Genomic DNA, 26,832 nt, shown 5'->3' with positions numbered 1-26,832 from the left:
CGCGTGGCTTTATGATTCGTAATTTGTTTGTAAAGAACAATCGCGCTGGTGATCTCCTTGTACCTGTCACGATTACGTTTCGAGAAGTAATACGACGATACGCGAAACTTGTTTGTACCACTACCTGATTCTCGGGTCGCGCTGTAATGATAAGAAAACCGTCTCACGCGCGTTTGATGATAACACGTTTCGAGTGTGGCGTGCGAATGGTAGAACGGCGGCCTTGTACACAATGGCGTTGCTGCACACGTCGCAAATACAAGACCAATTTATCGCTCTCGAAAAACTCTCAACGTATCGTAAACAGAATTCACACTCTGGGTGTTTCAAATCACTTTCGGTAGAGTAACTGATTAAAATTTATATCTTTATTATCACCAAAGAACAATTCATGTAAATTAATGTGTACTTATTATCATATTCTGGAATATTTTTACGTCTCGGGAGAAAGACCATATCATTTTAATAAATTGTGATCTTAGTCTAAAATGGAATTTAAATTTAAAAAAGGACTACATTTTGCATTTTATTTAAATAAAAGAAACTTTAAAGACTTTACAAAATTAAGTAAAATTAACTTTACTTTTCCCAAAATATAAAATTTCGAAAAAATTATAATGATAAATAATTGTCATTTTCAATCGTAAAACAAGAGTTGTTTTTTAAAACAAAAAAACTTTATGTCTTAAATTTAATGATTCTCCTTAAGATAATTATTGATTTATTTATTAAAAAAGATTGAGTAATTTGTGTAACGGTTAAACATTTTAATTATTTATTAATCACCTGATTATAACATTATATTAAGAAGAAAATTCATACACACAAAATGTAGAATTAGAAGAATAATAAAAATTGTTAGTGCTTAGACAATAAAAATCAATTTCCGCTGATACAGATAAATGTAGTTATAAGCTTGAATTACACAAATTCTACACAGCATATTATTATAGAATTTTCACGTATATATATTAACGACAATGTAGTTTTGATATTTTAACGAAATTTTTTACTGTAATTAATCTTTAGAACATCTCTTATACAGGACTCGTATACTGTTATTCTATAGCTTTTAGCAACATAAATATGTAAAAATACATGAATGTCAGGTTGCATCATGTACCACGAAACATATACTATTCGGTACGCTGTTAGTGCTCTTAAGCTTATATCTTTACGTATTTACAGGCTAGAAAAGCTGCGATAAAGCAGCGGAGACTTCTCTAATAATCTTATGCCACTTTGTTAAATAAAATCAACATTTATCATTGTAGACTTTAAGCGCGCTTAATGCACATTGAGGCATGATTAAAATTTGCCGTCTCTCACCCCCCCCCCTCTCTCTCTCTCTCTCTCTCGATTGTTATTACCATAATGCAATAATAAAATTTTATATTACTCCATATAAAGTACACACTGAACTGCCGTCCTTTAATTTCAGATGGCATTCAAAGTGATAATAAAATTTGCTTAATTCACGGAAATCTACTTTAGAATTGCTTCTCCCAGCTGTTCCGAATAATTTCGCGGAATTTCTCTGTACATGCAATTCACGCTCTTCCAGTTTCTCAACCACGGGAGTTTAGTACAAATAATGTGAAAGGATTATTTGTCGAAAGCAAATATACGCTGCACATAATTTCCATTGCTCTAATTAACGATGGAGTCAAATATAATAATCCTCTTGTGCGAGTAAAAAAAATTGCAACTGTTATTTAAGAGACTTTGACGAGAGCGTTTAATATTTTTAATATCATTGTTTTTTTTTTATCATTAATAATCGATTAAAACTCAAGAAGACAAGCATAAGAGCGAACGCTAGCGCTCTTTCGCATCAATTTCGATCAATCTGCCTAATCTATCCGTGGTGATTCGCTACTGCCGAGGCGGCAAAACGATTTTTAGATTTGTTGCTTGCCGATGAAGGGCGATGATTGATGACGCGCATATTCTGCGAGCGGTAAATCGAATGTCTCTCTCTCTCTCTCTGTCTCTCCCTCCCTCTCCCCGAAGACTTTTTCTCACTGGAGAAAACTTCCAAACTTCGCCTTGTATCCGCGGCGAAACCCGGGAGCAATCGGACCATTCACGCCGCTGGCGATTTGCAATTCAAAGCGAAAAGTAAGATTTTCCAGCGCACACTGACGCGCGGCGGACTGGCACATGCCGGCCGCGTTTCAGAGTTTTAACAGCGTTAACTCGCGACCGAATTAATCGCCGCATATTAACGAGGTACGAACTTACGTGGCGGCGATAATGTCGCGATCATAATGTCGAACTGTCGCGAAATCGCCGCGACTCCCGGAGAAAGATTGACGCTCGCGAAAGTACGTTCCTTTCTTTTATTCCGGATTCTACGTTTCCTAAATTTGCAATTCAAAATTTCAGAAAGAAAGAAGAGACAATTAACATTTCGTTTCGCGCGGACGGACACCCGCCGGAAACACGGAGACTCCAACGTGGAAACGCACGGGGCTAATTTGTGTAATTATTTCGCAATCATTCAACCATTTGTATCGAAGAATTTATATCGATGTCAATTATAATTAGTGATATTAATAAGCGACGCCCTACAAACTTCCATGGGAAAACATTTCAATTTGGAGTGCGCGAGAACGCATCATGTCACATCGTGCAATAACATTTTCCACGTAATTACATAATTTTGCATCCATATTAACATATAAAACAGCAACGTCGACTAACAGGTCTCTGTTATTTTGCGCGAGACGACGCGGAGAGTCGCGCGATTATTTTCTTCGCCGCGCGGCAAAATAATTCCTAAATCAAATGACTGATGGCTGGAAATCCGCGCGCGTGTTACGCGAAATCGAATGAAATCTTTATTCATGCCCGTTAATTCTTTTCCATCCCCCCCCCCCTATCCTTCCGCCGGGCGATTTATCGCGGAGTGAAACTATACGCCGGAACCCCCGTTGCAACAATATTCAATTTTATGGAGCTTTACGTTTTGCTCGTTCGAGCAAAAATGGACCTTTCCGCAGGGAGGTTTAAGTGCACCTCTATTGGCCGAGGGTTAAAGTGCACTAGATGATAAAGCGTTAAGGTGTGACCCTTAAACGTAGAATGCAACAACCGCAACGACGGTTTGATAACAGTGTGGCATTACGTTATTGCGATATTACGGGCGCGACGTGTATATTAGGCTCGTTCCATTAGGGCGTCTGTAATCGGGCAATTTCACAATTTCACACCGTAATTTGAGGGGTGGTTACTCGCACGCGAAATGACACACGGCAGAAATAACAATAATGCTCGCCGTCGGAGGAAAAGCGCGTGATGGCGAGGTAAGTAAAATGCAGTCGCGGCCGACGTCCATTACGCGAGAGTGTAAACGGACAGAGAGTGGCCGGCGAGGAGACGCAATTCGCGATGGACGTTTTGCGCCGTCGTGTCGCAACAACGGTAATGCGGCGTGCGTTAACAATTAAGTACGTAATTATAACAATGAAAATGAGCGGTAAGCCTCCAACATATAATGTACGATGGCCGCTCTAAAGTCGGCCGCATGGCGGCCTGAGGTAATCTTTCGAAAATAATGACTATTAATATTCTATTGCTACTTTGTAACGGGAAATTATTCAAATTACGCGAAAATCGATATCTTTTCACGTAAGTGCTTAATTAATATAAATGGCGGTCCTCACGCGAAATATAACGGAATGGCCGTTGGATTCGGCGTCGGGGGGATGGGGAGAGGGGGGGAGGGGGAGAGGGTGCGAGAATAGCTGGAATAATTCACGGGGAATAGAATGTGGCGTGTCCGTTCGCCACAAAATTGCAATTGCAGAATTGCAATGGCGCACTCCCTCTAAGCGCGGGAACCGCAAAGTCGTCGAAAATTGCGCCCGCTTCAAATCCCGCCCACTTTTCGGCGGCGGGCGCTCTCCCCGGTAATTGTTTTTTATGAGCCATTACGCCCTCGTATAACGTCGTTTTCTGCAGGCGCCCTGTTATTTCCCCCGCGTGGCGAAAAGAAGCGCCCGAGACGGAGAAATATCCCCCCCGTGAGTAATTACGAAATTTGCATTTCTCTATCCGCTCGGGCTGGAGAATCGCATCGTCATGCAAAACGAATAAGTGAAAAATAAAATTCGTGTGATGTAATCAAAGAGGGACATTATTCTCTCTCTCTCTCTATCTCGCGTTCAGTACTAACGATATGCGTGGCGAGGTACAGTTTGAAAAATTAAAATTCCCTCCCCGCGCGCCTCTTCACGCAATTTCCTGGACAAAGAGCAATTTGTAGAATGTATAGTTGATTTAATGCGGTTAATTTCTAGACACCTGGGTAGCTCGATAGAAGCTGACGCGGAAAGCTGTGGAAGAAAAGGGATGGTATACGCTCGAACAGATTATATGGCAAAGTCGACCTCGGCTCGTTCGAGAAATCCTGAATTGAGGGGGTTGGCAATCGTCCCGGGACCATCCTACACGAGCCCCGGCTCCTCTCGGTTGTTTTTCTTTTCCTTTTCTTTGGACTTCGCGGAGTCTCGTAAAACGTCCGTCCGACGGACGCGCGCACTGCCAGAGTCGTTAATGTCGCTCCAGCGACCGAGTAAATACTTTCAATTCCTGACGATACTTCCCGTCTGATAAATTTGCGCGCTCTCGAGGTCGGTAAACCAGCAGCAGCAGCAGCAGCAGCAGCAGCACGTAGAGCAACTTTGTCAATCCCCGTCGACGTTTCCTTCGTTCGACGATATTCGCCGAATGAAGATCTCTCGCGGCGACGGCGGCCACTCTCGCAAGCACGTCCCGTCGTTCTTATCGTTAACCCCCGAGAATTATGATACGGCGACGAAGAGGAGGAGAGGAGGGAATTAATTCGGTTTAAAGCCCCGGAAGTGAAGCCGACGCGGGACCCCTCGCGATAAACGGCGGCGTGACATTTAAATTGATCTTCGCGCTGCCGGCTGAAAGACGGGCAATCAGATCGGTGCAATTGTCGCGTCGCGCCTAAATAACGGATGACTCTATCAGCTTCTTCAACTTCAATAAACAATTTGCCTCGTCTCTCCGTCGATTTGTGATAAATTAAAGTTTAATAATAAAACTTCAAAAATGATTCGCTCTCTCTCTGTTTCTCTCTCAAAAAAAAAAAAAAAAAAATGAAGATAACGCAGGTGTTACGTGAACAAATGGAAGCACGTTTTGCACATCGCGAGGTGCAGCGCCAGCAGTACCGAAGACTCGAGGCGGTGAAATTTCACGAATAAAGAAGAAAGAAAGCACAGGGCGGCGGAACAATGGAACAATGGGCGGAACGTGCTAATTCCGCGAGTGTTTCGAGATCACTAATAACATCCTCAAGCAAGGGCAACGAATTCCAAAAAGACGCAAAGAAAAAAAAAATCGCTAAAACGCACGCCGAAGAGCCGCGTAAAAAAAAAATAGAGAAATAGAAAAGCGAATAAGAAGTATACGTAATACGGAATGGCGCATGATGTTCTTTTCCGTGTGAATCACAAAAGTAAAAAAACAACAAAAAACAAAAAACAAAAAAAAAGTCGCGCTATCAAAAGTTACTCCGAGGAAGAAAAAGAGAAAAAACAAAAAGAAAAGGAGAAACGACGAAAAACTAGACGCGATAGGAGGCGCGCCATTCTTCGTACGTTTCAAAGGCGAATGTTACAGATGAGAGGACGTATTATGAAAACGGGAGAAGGTTCCCGTGCGCGCGGCTGCCGCTTTTGCGCCAATCTCCGCAATCTCGTGTCGTAATCGATACCGACATTGTCGTTTCCATTCACGTTTGTTTCCTACGGGGAAAAAAACCTCCCGATAGAGAGAACGCGGGCTCGCCGAGGGGATGCTGGAAGAGGGGGGATGCGGGACGGGGTATGTAGCTGCGGAGAAGGGATTTGTGCGATGCGGTGGCTCGTTCAAATATTCCTCCGGTGTATCCGATACGTCTGCGATACCTCATCTTCCTCGCGCGTGATGTGCGTGCGTGTGTGTGTGTGTGTGTCTGTGTGTTTTGTGTGTCCGTCGTCGCGTGATTCATGCGGTTCATGCGTGGCCGACGCGCGCGCTTTCCGACGTACCCGCGGCCGCTATTTGGCAGGCCTTTCCATTGGCAATACGAAGATAAGGGGTGGGTAAGCTCCTGTGACAGGCTCCGCCTCGAAATCCAATTTCGAGCTTTCGGCACTGCCTTCGACTCTATTTTCACTCCGCGCTCTAAAGTCCCTCTAGAGCTTTTCTCTCTCTCTCTCTCTCTCTCTCTCTCTCTCTCTTTCTCTCCGGTATGCGCTTCCACTTGAAATTTTTTGCCGGCGCATTTCCACGACGCTCCTCTCACCCGAGACGCTCTCGCCCGCTTTGTATTATTCAGATTGTGTGTACGGTTTGTCCCTGGATTAATCCGACTTTATTAAAGCTAGATTTAATAAAGTCGCTCTCGGTCAAATTTCTCTCTTTGCTCTTTATTTAATTTAAAGCCACGGTGTCTCGAGCCCCGCTGTACTGCGTACAGAGATTTAAAACAAAATGTGCTGTTTTAGTCGCAGTTTATCGGGGTTTTTATCGCGGCCCTCTCGCTTCAGTTAAAAGCTTTTGGAAATTTAATTGTAATCGCTTACTGTATTTAGGCCCTCGCGTTAAACGATTACCTTTAACCTTTCCAAAAACAAACAAGAGGCTCAATTTGTAAAAAGAATCAAGGGCGATCGATCAATCGGCACTTCACGATTTCAAGTATCTACTCCGACGGCAGAAGAAGCAGCTGTGTGCAATATTCGAAGGAAAAATATAGTTGACTTCGCCAATAAATATCTAACATTTTCCAATATGACCCGCGCGGTCGGTGGCGAGGAAACGATCGGGAAGGATAACAGCGAATCGAAGTAATTCCGGAGTCGCCTGTTCGAGCAAGCAAGAAAATAATGTTATCGCCGACCGTTGTCGTTACCATTACTTTTGCTATTCTATAATTTGGATTTCGTTATGCAAGAAGAAGCCACGCCGATCTTCTTCTAAAGGGGGTTAGCGACAAAAATGTCCTGAAATTGAACGTAAAGAAACAGATGGTGATGTAGGTGACATAAAGTCGCACTTCGAGGAGAAAAATGGCCTGTAAACCGATCGAATCGTGAAACTTTTCTGCCAGTATAAGCGACGTCAACGTTTTGCAAAAACTCTTACGCGATTCTTTCCCTTCGGTCGAAATAAATTATTTTAACGGCGCGAATCAATCTTCACATAATAATTACACAAAAGAAGAATCAATTTTAGTCTGAAGTTTCATTTTAAGATTTTAAATTGTTTCATTGTGCGTGACTGTTCCTTTATTTTTTTTTTGCCTTTGTTTTGTAAACACTTGAAAAATGTTTTAGTTTTAGAACGAATAGAGATATTTATATTTAAAACGTCAAAACGTTTAAAGCTGATGTATCTTTCGAAATATTTTATTAAACGTTTGTAAAAGAATTTAAAACATTTTTAAATATTTAAGAAATGAGAATGAGAAATAAGCATTTTAATATCTTCAAATTAAAAAAAGAAACACTTTTATGTTTATCGGACTATTGAGACGTCACAGAGCGAATAATTATATCCAGATGCAATCTGACGCGGGACGTGTTTTTGTGATTCTGCGCTTCGTTAATATTCGGCTGCTCATTTCTCGCGTGTTTTTCGCGCGACATAATAGCGCGCGTTCACGCCAAAGAGACGTGCCTTTGTGCGGCACGAGCCACTTTTCCCTCCCTTCCGCAACCAACGTGGGTCTAAATGCGCCGGATATTTCTTTCAACGTCTCTATCGCGAACATACATCGCGATTCGTCGTAAAAGCGAGAACACGTTACAATTTTTTGGGGAAGGCTGAAACTAATAATTTCCGACGGACCCCTGACGGGAGCGTAAGAATAAATAAGGGAGAAGTTTTAAAGAGCGTGCGCGCTCCGTTCGTTACGGAAAAAAAAGTCGAATTACGAATTGAAAAGGCAAAAAGGCGAGACACTCGAGCACGGCTGTAGAATTTTCGATGGGTACTCTCGAAAAATTACTCGGGGACAATTCTCTTTAGCGGCACTTTAGCGACGGACAATTGCTCGCCGGCAGTGCTGTGTGTGTGTGTGTGTGAACGAAGCTTAATTCTTCTTGCGTGAAAGTTTGCGAGCAGGGGCGTGAAAGAGTGCAGCTGTTTGCCGTGTCACGCTAATGCGCGCGGTAGGTAGAATCAGATAAAAACCGGTTAATCCATCTTGTGTGTCGCGCTCATTCGTTACAAGCGTTAAATTACAAGATTTACGACAGCGTCGGGTGCATTGATTATGATAAGTTACTTAAATTGGCGATTTAAGTTTTTGCTGGCTCGGACTTCAATCTGGACGCGGGGGGAGCTGGGTAATTATAGAAACGGGTCGTCCCATTGTATTAACATTATAATATCACGCACGAAAGATAATTGTAACAATTGTAAAAATGAAAAATTCGCTCGGTTAAACGACGCCGATAAATTCTGCAAATTCATTATGCATTAAATTACAACTCCACAAATTGAATAGAATTTCTTTCGGACTGAATTTTCTCATAGAAATGCTTTGTACAGAGCAATCGATATTCCCCTATTAATAATCTCTTTGATAAATTCGGAATGTAGTTAGTACTAGAACGAAAATTCGACCGGAAGCCATTAAGAGTCATGGGTCTTTAATATTAAAATACTGAAATACCGAAACATATTTTGATTATTAAATTTCAAATTAAATCTCTTCGCGTCACGCTCCACATTATTTTAATGTATAATTCTACATTTAGAATTTATTTTAAATTTACAGGAAAAGATTAAATTTTATGCCCGTCACATAATTTATGATCGAAACAAAATACAATAGCTCTAAAACATGAATAATTTAACATGAAATTTATAATTCTTGTAATTATATATACGCTCTCTCATCACGAATGCATTATGAGTGCATTTAAATCGGGTTTAACGGTGTATCGGTGACTTTTATAAAATATCGTTAATAAATTACAAGTTATCGGATAGAATTTTATGTTACGAGCACACTCGTGATGCTGCTAATTAGAACTGATAATGTACCGCGTAAAATGGATAGTGCAAATAGGTTTTCCAAACTTTCACGTTAACGCGAGTGACATTTTATGTAAAATTGCTCTGGACGACTTTTTTTTTAGAATTTTTTTAACGGTTCCTTTTTTCCATCGCTTTGTAAGGCCGGCGAATATAATCTGCCCTACCGTTGTGCAGCGTTTTACATATCTAAATTCGCATCAATTTTCTTTGAAAAGAAGAGAACGATTACGGAAGATAATTGTTGGAAATACTCACCTTTGCAAAGTCGATTTTTAGTGTGCAGCAGCCGGAGTATATGTCTGCCCCATGTAGCGCTTCCTTTGCTCTGGTTGCTGATTCCACATTGTCAAACGTGATGATAGAAACGACGGTTAGTTAAGGATACAATAGCAATTTGTTTAAATAAATATATCATTTCAAAACCGTAAAGAAACTTGACACTTATAAAAATCCGGCGACACGCGCAGTTTGATATAAATTATAATTACGATATATTTTTAATTGATAACCACGTGACACAAACTAGATTATTTGAAAGCTCATTGTCTTATTTAAAAGTCATATTTCCTAAACAAAATTATAAATGAAAAAATTTTTTGAAAGAAAAAACGAAAACTATTAAGCACAAAGATAAAACCGCCTATATTAAAAAATATTTTCAAATAAAATGATTACGCGAATTAAATTTATAAGTTATAAACGTTCACCAAGTTTTCACGGGAAATGCGGGCAAAACGTAGCGCTCCGAATCCACTGTGGCGTTACAATGTTGTTTTCCCGCAAAGTGGCCGTCGCGTAGTATAAATCCGACATGACGTAAAGTTCCAACGAATTTATAGTCGCGCGGGACGCGGCTTGACTATTATTTGGATCGTAATAGTCCGGAGTATATTCCGAGCGGAGATTCACCGAAAATACAGTATACACGCTACTCCCAAGGTAAAGCTCAAAGCCGTTGAACGTATATATTCGCGCGGTACACGGAGTACACGTACGAAACAGAAAAAAGGTTCGCGGTGAAAAAAAAAAAGAAACATCGAATCCGCATGATAAATCTTCATTATGCCGTAATGGCGGTGCATGTCCCGACGAAGTTTCCGCGGCTCGAGAAACCGTGTCAGACGAGGAGTCGATCCCGCCGGGTTTAGAGTTTCGTCGAAGGTAACCCTTGACCCGCGCGCTGCTCAGCGGCGCGCCGTTGTCCCGGAGTTTACCGTGTAAATCAAATTCATAGCGAAAAAGCGCGATCGCGGCTTAACGGTGTAAAATAAATCGTTTCCCGGCGGCATTGTTCGAATTGCGGTCGAATTCAAAAGACGTCCCTCCTCCCCCCCCCCCTCCCGCGCGTCACTCGAAACTTTTAAATCGAAACCCTTTGTACGAGCGGATTGGACCAAATTTCAATGGTCCAAATTCCTTCGATAAATTTAAATTGTACTTTTTAATAGATTTTTCGCGGCGCGAACAATGACGTTCGATCGATTTGGAAAATTTACAAAAGCTCTAGCGTGATCTCCGAGTCTCGACACTTTGTGTTAACTCTTTGAATACAGGCACGCACAACATCTGCAGTCGTAAAGCAGCGTTACGCTTGGCAAATGGAACATTAGCGGTGCATTTCTCGGTAATTTACCGCGCTACGAGCACAACTGAATTTAAAGCGTTAATTTTACGCTGTTGAAATTTACAACACCGGCGTGTCTCTTTCCGAGAATTCGCAAAATCGCTTTGGCGGACGTGCGCGCGATCGCCGGCGCGCCGTAAAACCACCGGCTATGGTGGAATTTATGTAGTTACTGAAAAGGATATTCGACCATGGCCTGCACGCCATTTTTCTTAAAGATTACGATGCGTTGAACCTGCCCGCTGGGCGCGCTGATCGTGTGTAACACTTCCTGTAACAGAAAAGAGGAATGCTCTTAGACAGATGCGCGGGCGAGGATATTTTAGGAGGAGCATTTTCACACTCTGTTGATTTAGGCCGATGGTACATCATCTCTTCGGCGAGTTTCTCCGAAAGGGAGCTCAAAGACCGGGGAAACGTGGCTATTGATCTTTGATTAAACGAGGTCCAAATTCAGAAACTTAAAAACAAAACAAAAAAAACCGATGCACCATCGACCTAAAAGGGGAATGACCTGACAAAATATTTCGTCAATGCACGCGCGAGCTGCTGTTTGTCCCGCTTGAGAAAGTTTGGGAGAAGCCCAATTTCGAAATTTTTTTTTCTCAACACATTTATACGCTCGATATAAATTGATTTCGCGATTAATTACGCGCATAATGGATTAAAATTTCGTTTTAGAAACTTAACGCAGTCTCGAAGTTTTCCTAATTAGATTTTCTTTCACGTCATATCAATCAATTACCGTACGGACACTGATATATTTGACATGCATCTCTCTGGTACACTTCAAAACGCTCCAATTAGTCGCTTCGAAAGCGATCGCCATTCTTTTCAGTCTGTTAGTAGAACCTATCGTTAACGGGAGCGGCGATAGTTCTGAAGCACCTATTTCCGTTAACCTATTTCGAGCGCATGATCGATGCACATCGTATATCATGCGCTGCAAATCGAAGCAGGTTTACATGGTGCGTTCTCTGGGGTGTCCTTATCGACGCAACAACGTAATGCAAAACACACTCGGTGTAAAAGACCGTCTTCTCACGATACTCAGAAACAGATCTGCGGAAAGTTTGATGCGGGTAGGTTGAGAATCGAAAGGTCAGGGGGCAGCAACGTGAGACAAGTGGCAAATTACGTTCGAATCCCTTCTAACGTTATACCCTAATGGATCGGCAGCACTAAATTTTCTCGGCGCGAAAAAGTCGGCCTTTTATTTTTCATCCGGCGCATTTTATTCCGCTTCATCAGCATTTCTCATGCGGCACAGTCGGAATTTAAAGCTTAAAAACCAGCAATATCTCTATTACGCCATTAATTCGCTTAATTAAAATAAATGCAGTTTGAATTATTCAATTGCAAGATCGTGGACTGATTTAACTAATTCAATTAATTAAAATTCAAATAATAAAATTAGACTTTGCAAAATCTCGTCTCGATATTATAAAATTTATTTGGGGGACGATAATATGCGCGAAATAATGCGTTGCGTCGCACGCTATTATTTTCCATAACCCAATTCCATTGATTATCTTCGTGTGAAATGAAGACTATGCAAGATTTATATAAAATAATCATGATACGGATTTACGAATTCGTCAAACACAGGAGATAAATCAGTTTGGATTAGACTAACTAGACATTGTAACACGGAACAGAGTGTAGGACAGATTAGAGAGAAAGCGGAGCTGCAGCAGCATGTTCGGCTGGCACTGATTTACAATGCAATTAGCACTCTCTAATTTAATCCTTAATCCTTAATCGTGAGAATAACACAAATAACGGGGACGCCCTTGAAGGTTGGTACTTTACTGTATCGTTAATAAAACATTGAATCGAAACTTGTGAATCAACGATTTATAACTGCATTAGACGGTGCTTCTTCTTTTTCTAAAAATAAGATTAAATCAATATGTTTCTTTACGGACATTCAAGTTATATTGTAAATTAAACGAATAAATCTTTCTCGAAAGGAAACATAAACGGGACACGCGAAGTTCCAGCGGCGAATCGTTGGGTTCTGGCGACGCGGTCGAAGAAGGTGTTAAACGTCGCGCAGAGGTGCGGGCACATTTTATTTCAAGATGGTCGATAATTGAGAGCGTTTAGCTGAGCGGGCCGCGTGTTTACCTGTCGAGACGCCAGCAGAGGAAATCTCGAATTTACGCGCGGCACGAGCGATGACACGACGTGGGACGTGGCTCGCTGCCAAAGTAGCTTCCCCGTAGCCTCCGCGTGACAAGCACATCTCCCTCGTGCGCGCGGCTAGACGAAAAGACACGCAACTAGTGGAAACGGTTATCGTCCATAGAGTGAGTCACCCGGTTTAGTATTCGCCAGGAAAAATTGCGGTTCGTCGCGCGCCGCGCGCTCAAACGCAGTCTGAATGCGCGAGACGCGCCAACGTATTATCCCCTCGTGCTCGCGATTAATCATCATCACTATCACAGAGAATCGAGCCCGGGACGTCTGAATAAGGCTCGAATGGGATTGTCGGTCTCTCGCGCCGTCATGCCGTGGCGATTATATAAATTTCCTGTTTCCACGTTTAAACGCGATAACGAACGTAACAGCCATGAGTTTTAAATGCTCGCTTATTCAATTATGATCCCGACTTAATTGTTTATCATCGTTTAATTGAATTAATTTATTTGAAATTTGATTTTAAAAAATTTTGCGAGAAAGCACAAAGTTGAACTTCTACTAGATCATAAAACTCAAGTTATTTGCTTTAGAACTTGCCCGTGTAAAGTGTTTTGTTTAAATTTCTGACATAGTTGTGCGTTAATTTGACATGTTGTCATTATGTTACTTAGACTTTTCTATGTTAAATTGTTATTAACTATTGCCAAGAGTTGAAATAACACAATTTACATGTAAATTCTTGGTGACACATTTTATATGTTAAAATAAACAGATAAATTGTATTACTTTCCTCTTTATGTGTTAAATGAGAAAATACGTTTCCCATGTTATTGATCATAAAGAGTCTCCCCTTATTTGATTTTTGCTAAGCTTTTTAATTGACAGATTATGCCAATTTAACATTTTAACTTCATCAAAACCATAAATAACTATTTCGTTCAAATGTTAAAATAACATTTTATTATACATACGTCAATTTAACACACACTTCGGTTCTTGACACAGTTCAAATATTAAATGCTTATATTAATTTCTTACATATTTGTATCACTTTTTAACACACGTGCTTTATAAAAATTGACACAAAAATTTAAATAAATAAATTGAAACATGTAAAATGTGTGATGTTTAATAAAATTTTTTAGAATTTTTAAACTTTTGAGTCTATACATATTCTCCTAACTAATTCTATGTAAAACGCATACGAATACGTATTCCGCGCATGATCGTACGAGTAAAAAAAGAAAAAAAAAACAGCTCGACTCCCGCCGAGTAAGCACGAAATGTCATACGGCGATTATTAAATAGAAGCGGAAATTTGATTTCCGTCGGCTCGGGCCCTCGCGTCGCACTCGCGTCAGATTGAAGAGAAAAGAAAACCCTGTTCGAACGATCGACGCGATCGTTAATTAAATTGTTTCTCGGTCTAATGGGGGGAAAAAAAAAACCGGGAGATTCGTCGCTGGATTATGTAAAATCGCCGTCGCCGTATCCGCGAACGGCCGGTAAATTTTTATGCGCCGGTAGCTTGCGTCCAACGTGCGCCATGTAATATGTATGATCCGTTGCATTTCAGATTGGCTTATGAATAGAAGCGAGAATTCGCGCGGGCGCACGTGTCGCCACCGCGCGCGTTTTTGCGGGGAGGACACGCGCGGCGAGCGTACTCGAACGTGTAATTGTCCGGGGTGTTGCATCCGGGTCGACGACCCCCCTCCTCTCTTTTGTGACTCTCGTGTGCGAGATACGAGATGCCCGGTAGGAGAAATCCTTTGAGGGGAGGGGAGGGGAGATCGGCCGCGGTATAAATTCACAGGAGCGGACGCGACGCACAAAGCGGACCTCGCGCGCGCTCAAGAGAGCTCGCGATATACATGCACGCTCCTCGGAATCGCGATAAGGAAAGCACGTAATCCCTTTGTCCCGCGAAGATGCATTCGCCCGGAGGGGGCGCATTGAGCCGCCGCGTGCCGGTGCAAACGTGATTTACCGTAGCTTATCTGTTCTCGCGACGGAAAAACGTCAGGCTTGAAGGAGGACCACCCCCTTTCTCCAGCGAACGTCGGAATAGATATCTGGAAGAATTTAGAAGCGGCCATTGTGCGCCACGGGAATAAAAAGAGATCCTATAAAGATCCTTGACGAGAATAATGATGGCACTTGGCCGGTTAATGTTTTTGAAGCGGGATACACTGATTAAAGAAGGAACTCATTAATTTGACTGAACTTTTCAACCTGATTAAATTTCTTCGGTACACGTACTAAACTGCCCGTCAAATTTGATCGAGGTCGATAATGTAGATTTATTCGTTTATCCTTGTTTATAAAAATATTTGGCAACATGTACAAATAAATGGCATCCCTCACTTCAGAATAGATTGAAGAATAAGACTATATTCATCGAATTACGATTAAAAGCCGTAAAAAAAAGTTTTTTGCATGATCAAATTTTCAAAAATCTGTAGTGAAAGCGTTTAGATAAATAAAATTTGATCACACAAATGATTTTTTTTTATGGCTTCTAATCGTAATTTGACGAATATAGTCTTATTCCTCAATCCATTCTGAACTGAGGCATGCTATTTATTAGTATGTATAAGCTACATAATTTGTATTTTAAGTCAAATATTTTTATGAACAAGAATAAACCAACGACTCTACGTTATAGACTTCGATCAAGTTTGACGGGCAGTTTAGCATCCTCTTGATGCGTTTAACTGAAATACAAGAATGCTTGAACTGAAGAAATCCGATCGAGTTGAAAAATTTAATTAAATTAACCTTTTTGTCAGCGTATGGATAACAGAAGCAAAAACGAATGATCCTCGTGTGTGACAAAGTGGACATTGTGATAAAATAATAAAAATGATAAGACGCGAAATGCGTTACTAATTTACGGCAACTTTTTCGTGAGCGAATAGCCGATAAATGATGAGAATTGACTATGAAAGAGGATAACGCAACTTGCATTTACGAGGCAACAAAGTGCAGACAAGAATTACCCGCTTGGGGGTCTATAGACGAGACCCGCGCTCCCGTTCCCGGGTCGGATGACAGTGCAGTTTGCCGCGATAGGAGAGCTGAGGGTGGGAGAAGGGGGGGGGGGGGGGGAAGGGGGAATTTAATCTCCTCGTTCTTGAGCGGGTCAGGTAGTAATAATAGATCTGCACCGTCGGAGGGCATCAATCAGCGTGTGCGCGCGCGCGGGAGGCGCCTCGCGTATCATCTTATTTAATTCATCGGGTATTTTCCCCGTGTATCTCCCGACCCGCGTTAACACGACTAATCCGCCTGCGTTTTATAAAACACGATCGGCTTTGAAAAGCGGGACGACCGGCGTGATTTATAGCGGACGTTTCCCTCCCGGCGGAGGGAGGACATCTCTTCTCCTCTCGCGCGCCGCTCTTTCCGAGTTGTTGATAAATATTCCACGCCAGAGCGCGCGCTCCTCGATGCCAGATGGTTATGCCAGGTATAATGCTCGCTTTGTACCGGGGCAACGGAAAGCCACCTCAAAGCCCGATCCCGCCGACCGCGAAAGACCAGAAACGCCGCCGGCCGTGTCGCGTATTAATTAGATGGGACACGAAACAAATGTCGACGGCGGAGCGCGAGGCATTCATTAATGCATCGTAAACGTCGTACATGACGAAGCGAAGCGCGGGAGCCTGTGAAATTCTCCCTCGGGGCTGTTCGGCGCGGGTGTTTCGAAGCCGCGCTTTATTTTGAAAATTTCATTTCACGGCGAAAAGCATGCGAAAACAGTTAGTGTGAAATTTATGAAATATTTCGACGGTAAATCAAAGAGCGAGCGGCGGACCGCGACAGAGGCAAAATCTCTCGGGCCGGCATGTCGGTGACAATTTTCGTGAAATTCTCCTTCTTTCCCATCGGGGAAACGTCGTTGGAGGGATTTTCCGATGCGGGGGCGAAAGAAAAAAAAAGAGAGACCCCCGAAGGGTAAGGTCTTCCGCGTCGAAAAATCTGTCGCCCAGCGAGCTTTCGATTTTCGTCGGGGGACTTTCGAAGGGAGTCGAATTTACGAGCGGCGGCGCATCTCGCCTTCTAATCCGGCTTCCAATCCCGCTCGTGCGAAACTCGTAGCGCGTGAAAAAGTGATGAAGCGTCCGCAATTACAACGTCAATTTCGCCCGACACGAGAGAGAGAGAATACGACCGAGTACAAAGACAAGGCGCCGAGGATGCACCCTGGAAACCGGGGTATTTCCCACGAGTGCAATGCCGGCGCGCCCCGGGGTGCATTCGATATATACGCGGAGCCCTAATAAACTTTGGCGCGGTTACGCGATGACGAACGCGACGCGTAAAAGAAAAAAAAAAGGACGTAGGTAACGTTCGCATATCTTTTCACTCGAGAGTTTTACGATGCGGTTTCAGAGATACTTCGCAGTAGGAAGATGTATCCTGCGTATTTTACTCGCAAAACACTCAATTGTTATTTCTCTAACTGAAAGGCTCGCGGAATTATTACGAAGGTTACGCGTTTCCCTAAACTCCGATGTACACCGGAGTAAACTTGACTCTCAACTCCTGATTTCAATCTTAACACACTCACCTCCCTCTCTCTAATCTCTAAACTCTCCAAGTTTGTCGCGAACTTTCATGCAGTAACCTACATCCTCTCAAATTCGAACGGCGTATTCTCAAGTTGTAATTTATATGATTATTCCGCACGGGAATATCGACGATAAATAAACCCATCAGCTGTTCGTAGCGGCGCTTTAAACACGGTTTACGAGCGAGCTGTAATATTTCCCTCTGAAGATGATTTGTTTTATATACTACCGTTCTCTTCAACGTTCCTTATATCGATCGTTTATATAGAATTGATGTTTCGTCATTAATACGCAGCGAAGAGTACACCGCGAGAGCTATTCACCTAAAAAAAATATTCCAAGCTTCCAGGCAATTAAATGTTTATCATTCCACCGAACACGGAAATATAGAGTAACGGCAGCGTTACTTTATTAAAATCGTCGGGCATCGGTATCTTAATGTCTACGTCGATATCCGATTGATTTTTAATACCGCGGAGCGGTCGGTAAAAGGTTAATGCGTCCATCGCTGGTATATATGCTGGCGATCGATTTTCCGATTACGTTATCAATCACGACTTGCGAACGTCGAAATATAAGCGTGCCACCCTCGGAACAAGAGCGCTTATTTCTATTCGAGGGGGGCGGGCCGAAATTAAATTCCGTTCGCTCGGAGGTAACCTTATTTTTCGGGCAGGTCGAAGCTGTCGAAAATCTCATTTCCGGCGGATCTTCTCGGCGAAATCGGTACTCTGGGAGGCTCTCGGTGCAGCTCTCGGTGCGGCGGTCTGCAGTCAGACGCTAATTGGACAACACCGACGTTGAAGCCGCGAGGGAGGAGCGGGGGGCGGAGGGGAAGCGGGACCGGGCAAGAGTGTACGAAGCGCGAGAATGGCCAGAAGCCCGGGGCGAGCAATAAGCCGACGAAAGAAGTCTCAATTTTGCTGCCAATTTCTCGAGGGAAATTCATCGGACCGCATGTCGGATGATGCGGACACATCGCCTCGTGAGGACGATCCTGGGACGCGCGACGTCGCGTCTACTCGCACGCAGGCCGCGGCGCGGAACGCGTTGCAGATGTGAGAGGGAGACGGGGGAGAGGGGAAGGAAGAGGTATACGTTGAGAGCGACGGTTACGGGGACAAGACAAATGGGTGTCGCGCGAGATGAAGGGGAGTAGCGGACGGAAAACGCCCGGGAAGACGACGCCGGCTCATTTTTTTTCGGCCTTACTGAAATCTGGCGTCATAACTGACCTACCTCTCGCGCCCTTTTCTCCCGTTCTCGCCTTTCTTCCTCGCGAATATAAAATGTCACGTGATTCGAGCCGGACGGGAAAACTATGGCCCCGCGTCTCCCATCTTGCAGTAAATGTGACAATTTCGCAGAACATATTTCGACCGGGTGTATAAAATTTTTGAAAAAGTGCCGCGTTTATTATTTTAAGAAGACCGGATGGCGCGTGAAAGATAGAAATTATTTGCAAGAATTATTTGTAAGAACAGTACAAGAAATATTAATGTGCGACAAGATATTTTAATTGAAGTGTACGTTATAGCTGTATGGAATATTCAAATAATAATATATAAAGAAGATACCATAAACTACAGATAATAATAAATGCAAAATTACGAAAAATATTATTTTACGTTTCAAAAATATGATTCACATTTGGCTGTAGCACCAACCTTTTAATTAATACATAATGAAAAATTAAAAATCAACTTATTTCCTCATTATTGTAAATATATGTTATTCGTATCTTTCGTATAATAATTCACTAGTGAAGTAAAATGTCGTATCATCTTACCCAGGGCAAGTAAGAGTGCAAGAAAATTCAAGGCACGGTCTGACGATACGGAGTTAAAGTGAGCCACCATCTGCGCGTGTACTCAATTCCCAAGGTCTCTCTCTTTGCTCCCTCAAGGAGGTAAAACTCCACCCTAGTGTTCTATGGAATGTTGCTGGCCATAATCGTCCGCTTTTCTAACGCACACATACACGCGCACACGGAAAGACGATTAAGGTCAACGTGCACTCACTACTTTCGGCAGAATCACTGAAGCTCTCTCTTTCTCGATAGAGCTGTATTCGCGTTTCCCCGTCCGGCGCTCATTGTTTCGGTGTTAAAGGCATTACAATGGTGCACGTGAAACACATCGGTTTTACGTCTACGATCTCCCCGGGATAATTCCGCAAAATTGGAAAGGCAGTCTCACGTTTGATGGACGGCGGCACTGCCGAAAAGCGAGACGATATTTCCTCTCCCGTCCGTAACTTAATCGGCCGTCGTCGTCTTTCCGCAATTTGCCAAGTTACGATATTAAATATTGCGGTATAATGAAATCTCAACTACTCGGTTCCCCGTTAAAGTACTTAAGTTGGTTACGTTAATTAGGTTAACCCACATAAAGTTACTTACGCAAAGTTTAAGTAATAAAATGACTGTAACTATCTATTCTTCAAATTTGCCGTCCCTCTCCGTCCCTCACTCACGGGGATATCCGCCTTTTCAATTCCGTTGCAATAAAATTCAACAAGCTTTAAAGATATGTTTTTCACGCTAGTGATCCATTACCAAGACGTATAGTCGGCGCGTGAGGAAGATCAAACTTTCGAAATCCGACATTTCATATCCGACGACCTAATATTTGAGGAAGGAAATAACCGGGACTTAAGATATTGGCTATTCAAAAATCGTGGGATTTCGATATTAAATCACGCGGCTAGGTTATATAGATCGGCTCGCACGAATGAATTTAAATGAAGATTGCACTATTAAACCTTTTTGTTATCAGAAAGATATTTGCAAGGGTAATTCCGGTCAGGGATGAATTAAGCCGCTTTGAATATTTAAATATCATTTATGGGGCCTCAAATGTCCGATATATTTCACGTGAAATGTATCAGTTAATGCGTCGATTATATGCTCATTTATGATTTATGGTTCTCACGTGTGTAGCGAGAGAAAAAAATCCAAGTATTGAGAACCAAATATTTCCCGTGGTATTCTCCGATGACAAAATATACATTTCTATGAAATGCATCTCGTTTTTCTTAATAATTGATTTATTTCTTAGGAATAAATTTTATTTAATAAAATATACATTATTTTTCATAACAAATTAAATATTTTTCTTGAATATTTTTTAATAAATGGTTTGTTCAAATAAGGCACAATAAGTTTTATTTTTAGCAAGTAAATCAATTATTTTACGCACGCAAAATGCTATCTCTTTAAATAAAATAAAAATATTTTACAGATGTATATTTCAAAAATATATTTCACAGAATATTTAATAAGAATGTATATTTCGTTTTCACAAATAAATTTTTACATAATAAATGAATGTCGAGGAAAACGTTACAAGAAATATCTGGTTCTCAATACCTCGACATTTTTCTCTCTCAGTATATTTATATTATAAAAGAAAGAAACAAAAATTCCGTATTAAGACCAAGTAAGAAGTACTTAACAATTTTATCGTTGACACGCTGAAGATGACTCGAAACGTTCGTTACATTTGTATTAATTAATAAAATAATTTTATATTTTGATTTGCGCTTCGACAGCATCATTAACCTTTATTTATATTCAAGAATCCTTGACATTTATTTATTTATTACTTCTAAAAAATCCCGCTGTTCGAGTTTCGTCATTTATGATAAAAATAGACTAACAAATATCGGTGATCTAAGCGCTGTTTGTCTAGAGCGGAGGGAAGGTCAAAGAGGTCCTAATCATCTGGAAGACTCTTTCGCGGTTTAAGTTAAAGACCGACCGCACTTGTTAATAATTATATTTCACAGTCGTAAAGACCAGGGCCATTTGGTAATTAAACCATTCCGACAGGGAGACATTTTCCAGGGCGGCTGGCCTGCATACGCGAAGAGGTTGTTCCGCGTCGTATCAAGCGGGAGGAGAATACGGAAAACTTTCCAACGAGCGGCACGTGACGCGGGTCAGGAAAAAAGGAGCCGAGAAAAGCCCGGGTGCTCCAGAATGACGCGCGGGGATCCGCTGCTACAAGGAGGACTCTGCTTTGTATTTCCCCGGAGAGACCCACCCGCGAGAGACCGTTCTTCCGACATTACGTTATTTTGTGCACTTCTAAGAGACCGGGCTGTACACACGGCGCGCGCGACATGCGTTTTTCGCGAAAAGATTTCAGGTACACGATTAACCATTTGTAGAATGAAATTGTAGAACTCGAAAGCGTGAACGGAAGTTCTCAAAAGGAGGGAAGGAAGTTACTTTCAAATAGAATAGGAAAAATATGGCAGTTTCTCAGCTCCGTTACAGCAATTCTACTCTGTTTCTATTACGATGAAAATAATAATAATAATAATAATCGGTCGATAAATAACGTTGAAGCGAGGGAAAGCTTGGGAAGCAATAAACGATCCCGCTCTCGATTTTCTCCATTTTCACCGAGACGACGACGGAGAAGAGCGCCGACTCCAAGCTGGGACCGTATGACCTTTCATTGAAATGGAAGTGGGACATTTTGCGCGTATTTAACAACGCGCCCAAGTAAAAATAGTTTTCAATGAAAAAAGAGCGTAATAATAATAATTATCGTTACGTACGCGAGTTTAAAAGCGTGTCGCGAACAAAAAAAAAGAAATCTGACCGTTATTATATCCCTCGTCGGTGACAATGCGCCGAGTCGGAGTGACTGGCGTTGGTCGATGTATCCGACGGTGACGGTCTACGTCGTATTTACCCGGAAGAGGAAGCGCACAGGCTTATCTCCGAAGAGAGATAAAGAGAGGCGAGAGCGCGGTTATGTATTTCGGTGTAACACATCGGGCGCGCCTTATCGCTAGCGGAGGTCGTACAAAGGTAACCGTCGAGCTCGTCGTATCGCCATCAAATGGGGCGAACCACCCCCTTGGGCGTACGAGAGGACGAGAACCTATTAAGGTCAGGCACAAGATACGGTCGCCGCGAATTTGGCGTATCGTCGATTTCCATTCCCGAGCCAATTAGGTCGGCTTGAATCGCGGAAAGGAGATTTTAAAGTTAAAAAGGCGCTTCGGCGCAATTGTGCGTCCCGGAGAGATGGGGATGGGGGGGGGGAGGAAGGGCGAAATAGATTCACCCACGTAAACCTCCACTTTGTATCCGAGTTTCTAAACTGGATCCCGCCCGGATCCTAATTCAGCGTGTCACGCAAATTAATAGCCTGCTAACGGGATAGCTAATGGCCTGAGAAATTCAAGAAGTTATCCGCGGTAACTGCACGGCAACCCGGACGCGCGCTTCGCTGTCCAACAAGCGGTAACTGCGGATATAATTACTTCGCCCCGCCCAGGCGCGTTTTCATTAATTCCGCGCTATTAAAAATTCGCAATTAACGAACAAACGCGCGCGCCACGCGCGCGCGTGGGCCGGCCCTTCCGAAAGCGATAAATCAACCCCTTCCGCGCGACCTCGCTCGTGTGTGCGACGTACCGGCCGTAAAGATCGTCTCGTTAGAAATGCACATTCTCAAGTGCCTCAATAGGGGAGGAATTCATAAATTATCTCTTATTCACTTATCCGGCGTACTTTTACTGCCGGGTCGTAAGGCAGCGAATTGCGTCGCCACGATATTTTAAACGTGAACGTTATTAAACGTAAAAAAAAAAAGAAAACCCCTCACGCGACGGTAACAAGACAATGTAACGTGCGCGCAAGATACTGTTTCGCCGACCAGAGGAACTTCCTCCTTGCGGCACGCGGAGTAGTTAACGACGCAATATGGGAGACGGTTAACGAACGGCCGCGCCGAAGTTGTTGTGCCGCTATCTGCCGCGTTCGGCAAGTGAAATTGTTGCTCAACAAGTAGTAACTGGCCGATCATAGTCGCGGCGCAGGAAAGGGCGCGCCCTTTCGCGAAACTCATAAAGCGATGGACTTCTCTGTCTCTCTCTCTCTCTCTCTCTCTCTCTCTCTCTCTCTCTTTCAATGCGGCGGGATACTTTGCGCAGTAGAAACTGCAACTCGCGACGGTGGTGGATTTAACGACAGCAGCAGCGGCGGCGGCGGTGGCGGTTAAGCACGCAGGATGCTCTTCCTCTCAGCGAGCTGCAGCTTTCCGAAAATCCGGATTTCATCCTCCTTGATCCTTCGGCGCTCAGGAGTAAAGAGCTTATACTTCACCTCTCGCCGATCGATGGCGAGTGTCATCGATGTTCAATATCCGGCCCGTGTTGTTCCGTGTAATCGTAAACCCGCGCTATGTATTGTCGCGCGAAGAATATTATCAGCTGCAGAAAGTTCTCGGGGGGGGAGGGGGGGGAATTGTGCGTCGCGAGTTATATGAGATTTTAATGCGCGAATCTCGCGGGAATTAATCCGTTGAGTTGAAAATTTGCATATGCAATTTCTTCACGGGGGGCCGAATAAATGTTTTTTTTTTTTTCTTTGTACTCGAAGTAACTGCAACTCGCATCTCGAAATACTGACTCATGAAACAGCCTGCGTACGCGTATTGCGTATCACGAACTGTGAGGGTTATTGTGGCTCTTAATGCATCACGAATTAGGTTAAGTAGGATTTAAAAGGCTGAATAAAAAACAGAATTTGCAAGATTAAACACCTTTTTCATATACTGTAATAATCCATAGAGTAAATTCAGATTGCGGTACGTGGCCGCAGTATAAACAGTAACACGGGAGAACTCTAAATTCATGGAAATTCAAATAGTTGCATAAATATTACTCATTACTTTTAAATGCAAATTTAATCTGTGTTGTTAACTTACATAAAATTTGCATAAATTTTACTCCTATATTAATTTTACTTTTAAAGCATAAATTTTTCAAGTATACGTAATTCTTAAAATATTCAGAGACAGCGTTGTTATAAATTTTCGAGAGAGAGAAAAGTAGGGAGATTTGAGGGTAAAGACAAGAGGGAGAGAGAAAGAGAGATTTGTCCAAATTCTTAAGTCTTTCGAAGCACTGATATCTGAAGGCTATCAGGGTCTGCAAAATGCTCATCTTCAAACTGTATTCGAAGTAACTAGAAACTTCGAAGCGATTAACTCTCTCGAAATTTTATAAGAGCGTAATCCATCATGCCTATCTCCGGGTTCATATCGCTTATATCAAATTCCCGACTACGTCTCGCTATATTGATATATTACTGAGATAAATGACATTAAAAGTCGCAACTGAAAGAAAACCGATACACACCCTCTGCTTTTCATGTATCCCCGTACGGTGTGTAGATGTGTTTAAGGGGAAGTCGTCGACCGTGCTACCGCAATTACGGATAAGATTAAGGGTCCATCGGCACCCGTAATGGACCCGTAATGTCCTCCTTGGAAGAGAACCTATCTACCCCCGTTCTAAGACGCATGCCATCAATGGCAAAGTACGAAATCGCGGTTATACAGTTTACGGCTGACACAAACTTGAAATCGATAAGATGGTGAAAAAAAAAACGACGGTGTCCACCAAAGGATTCGAAGTCGTCGAGAAGTACAATATTTGACGAAAAAGTATTGAATGGCATGTTGTATCAAGCAATTTCTTTCTTTCTCTCTTTTAATAGGCAAATAAAAAAGTCTAAGTACTATCTCATAAAGATTAGTTTATTATTATTCTCCTTTGAATCTTTTACATTCCCGAGAGCAGTGAAATTGTGTCGATTTTAATGAGTTAAAAAAAAAAAAGAAAAGGATTAAATCGCAATATTTTTTTGCAAAGATTTAATCTGATTTTTTTTATTTATTAATTATATTTTACTGCTCCTTTAAATATAAAAATGAAATTAATTTGTATAAATATCTTCTCAATCAAAACACGAAGATATTTCCTACTTTAAATAGAAAAGTTAATAATTTATTTTAAATAAAGTAATTCATATTTGCTGAAGAATATTCATGTTTAATAATTAAAAATTTCCGATATAATACACATATTATATATATTCCAGTAAAATTGAAATACACTTTCTTATTAAAGTTAGGATCGAGTATACTTCAAACATCAATATTGCTTTAAAACGTTCGGTTTCTCTCTCTCAATTATTCTAAATATTGCTGACATTAGTAAATTCATGAAATAAACAACAATACTTATGCGATACTTTATCGCAATTATTTGAAGCACAAAAAATAATGTTCAGCGTTTATTTCATAACACACAACATGAATGTTCCCATGGTCTTGTTCGGTGGTTTGTTCTTGCGACAAGACCACCGAACGCGCGCGCCGTGTTGTCATTCGCGTAACGACAGCCGCCCCAGCTTGTCGTCGCATTATCCCTCGTGAGAGCGGCCGCGTCAAGCACGAGGTAACACCGAAACGCCAGATTTCACAGATACCGAGCGATCATTAGCTCGGATCCGTAAGCGTATCCCTGACTTATCGGGTCGTTTAATTCACTCGGAATGGGAATTCGAAGGATGAGGAATGGAAAACAAACAGTCGGTCCGCAACACCTTCTATTCTTCCCCGCGTCCAGCATTCGAGCGATTATTCTGTACGCCGCATTCTTGAGCTTTCGGTTTAAACACGACGCGTCTGCAATTCCGAGATCGAGTATGCAAATCGCCGCCGCCAGATGGCGCCTTTTGCGAAATGAGTTGCCGCGCTACATCAAATCGCGCAGCCGCGCGATTGAATACTGACAATCAATTTTGAAAGCGCGAAACATTTGCGTACCGTTTATTTCGCAACAACGTGGTAAATACTTGGAGCAGACTCGCGGCTGACTGGCGCGCGGCCTTGCTGTTTGTTTTGATAGCGTACCGGCGCGTACACAAGGCCGCCGTCTACTGTCATTCGCGCGACGAGAGTAACGAGACTCGAGCTGCCAGAAAACGGAGTACAACGCCACACACGTGTTACCGTATGTGCGGAGAAACGCGATCGTTTTCCACGAGCAGTGAATGACAATCGGCCGCGCGGTCAATCAACTCTCACGATTAATTACGATATAAATATACAACACATTGGCTACTTATCAACACAGGTATTTCGTATGATCGACCGATCTCTGCAAACTACGAAGTAATAGAATTATAAATTATTTTTCTATTACTGTTGTTGGGTACAAATCGCGTACCATTATCTACCGGTAGTGCCGTGCGAAACATTGTGCGATTATCCTCTGTTCTGATAGATATACACGATTGTAATTATTTCTTCGCGAATGTGGTTTTTTACTAGTAAAATTTTTGGGGAATTTTTAAAAATTCCAAAAAAATGTAATATATTGATAAATTTTTTCTCGTCATTAATATAAAATTGCCCTCTATTCTCTTTATTTTTGACTTATAATTATGTAAAAAATTGAGAACTCTGGAAAGCCAATTCAAAGATATTTTCTAATAAAAAAATAATTTCAAAATTAAGAGTGTAACAAAAGAAGTTGAAAAGAGAAAAACGTGGATAACGCGGGATGAGTTTTTTAGTATATACTTTCAGTATGTAAAGTTTT

General features: G+C 42.1%; 1 protein-coding gene across 2 annotated transcripts in view; it reads right to left on the bottom strand.

The window, feature by feature from the left end:
• Nucleotides 1-26,832, bottom strand: part of LOC105831126 (heterogeneous nuclear ribonucleoprotein L) — a 174,562-nt gene that overhangs the window by 97,760 nt on the left and 49,970 nt on the right. For both annotated transcript variants that reach the window (XM_036285302.1, XM_036285303.1), the window contains exons 4-5: nt 10,879-10,964; nt 9,325-9,421 (exon numbers count right to left, since the gene is read on the bottom strand). In XM_036285302.1, the coding sequence (XP_036141195.1) occupies nt 9,325-9,421; nt 10,879-10,964 (183 nt within the window). The remainder of the gene's footprint in view (nt 1-9,324; nt 9,422-10,878; nt 10,965-26,832) is intronic.

The sequence above is a fragment of the Monomorium pharaonis genome, chromosome 4 (genome assembly GCF_013373865.1).
Source record: "Monomorium pharaonis isolate MP-MQ-018 chromosome 4, ASM1337386v2, whole genome shotgun sequence".
Lineage (NCBI taxonomy): Eukaryota > Metazoa > Arthropoda > Insecta > Hymenoptera > Formicidae > Monomorium > Monomorium pharaonis.
Note: the sequence above shows the minus strand (reverse complement) of the source record. Positions and strands in the feature narration are given on the sequence as shown.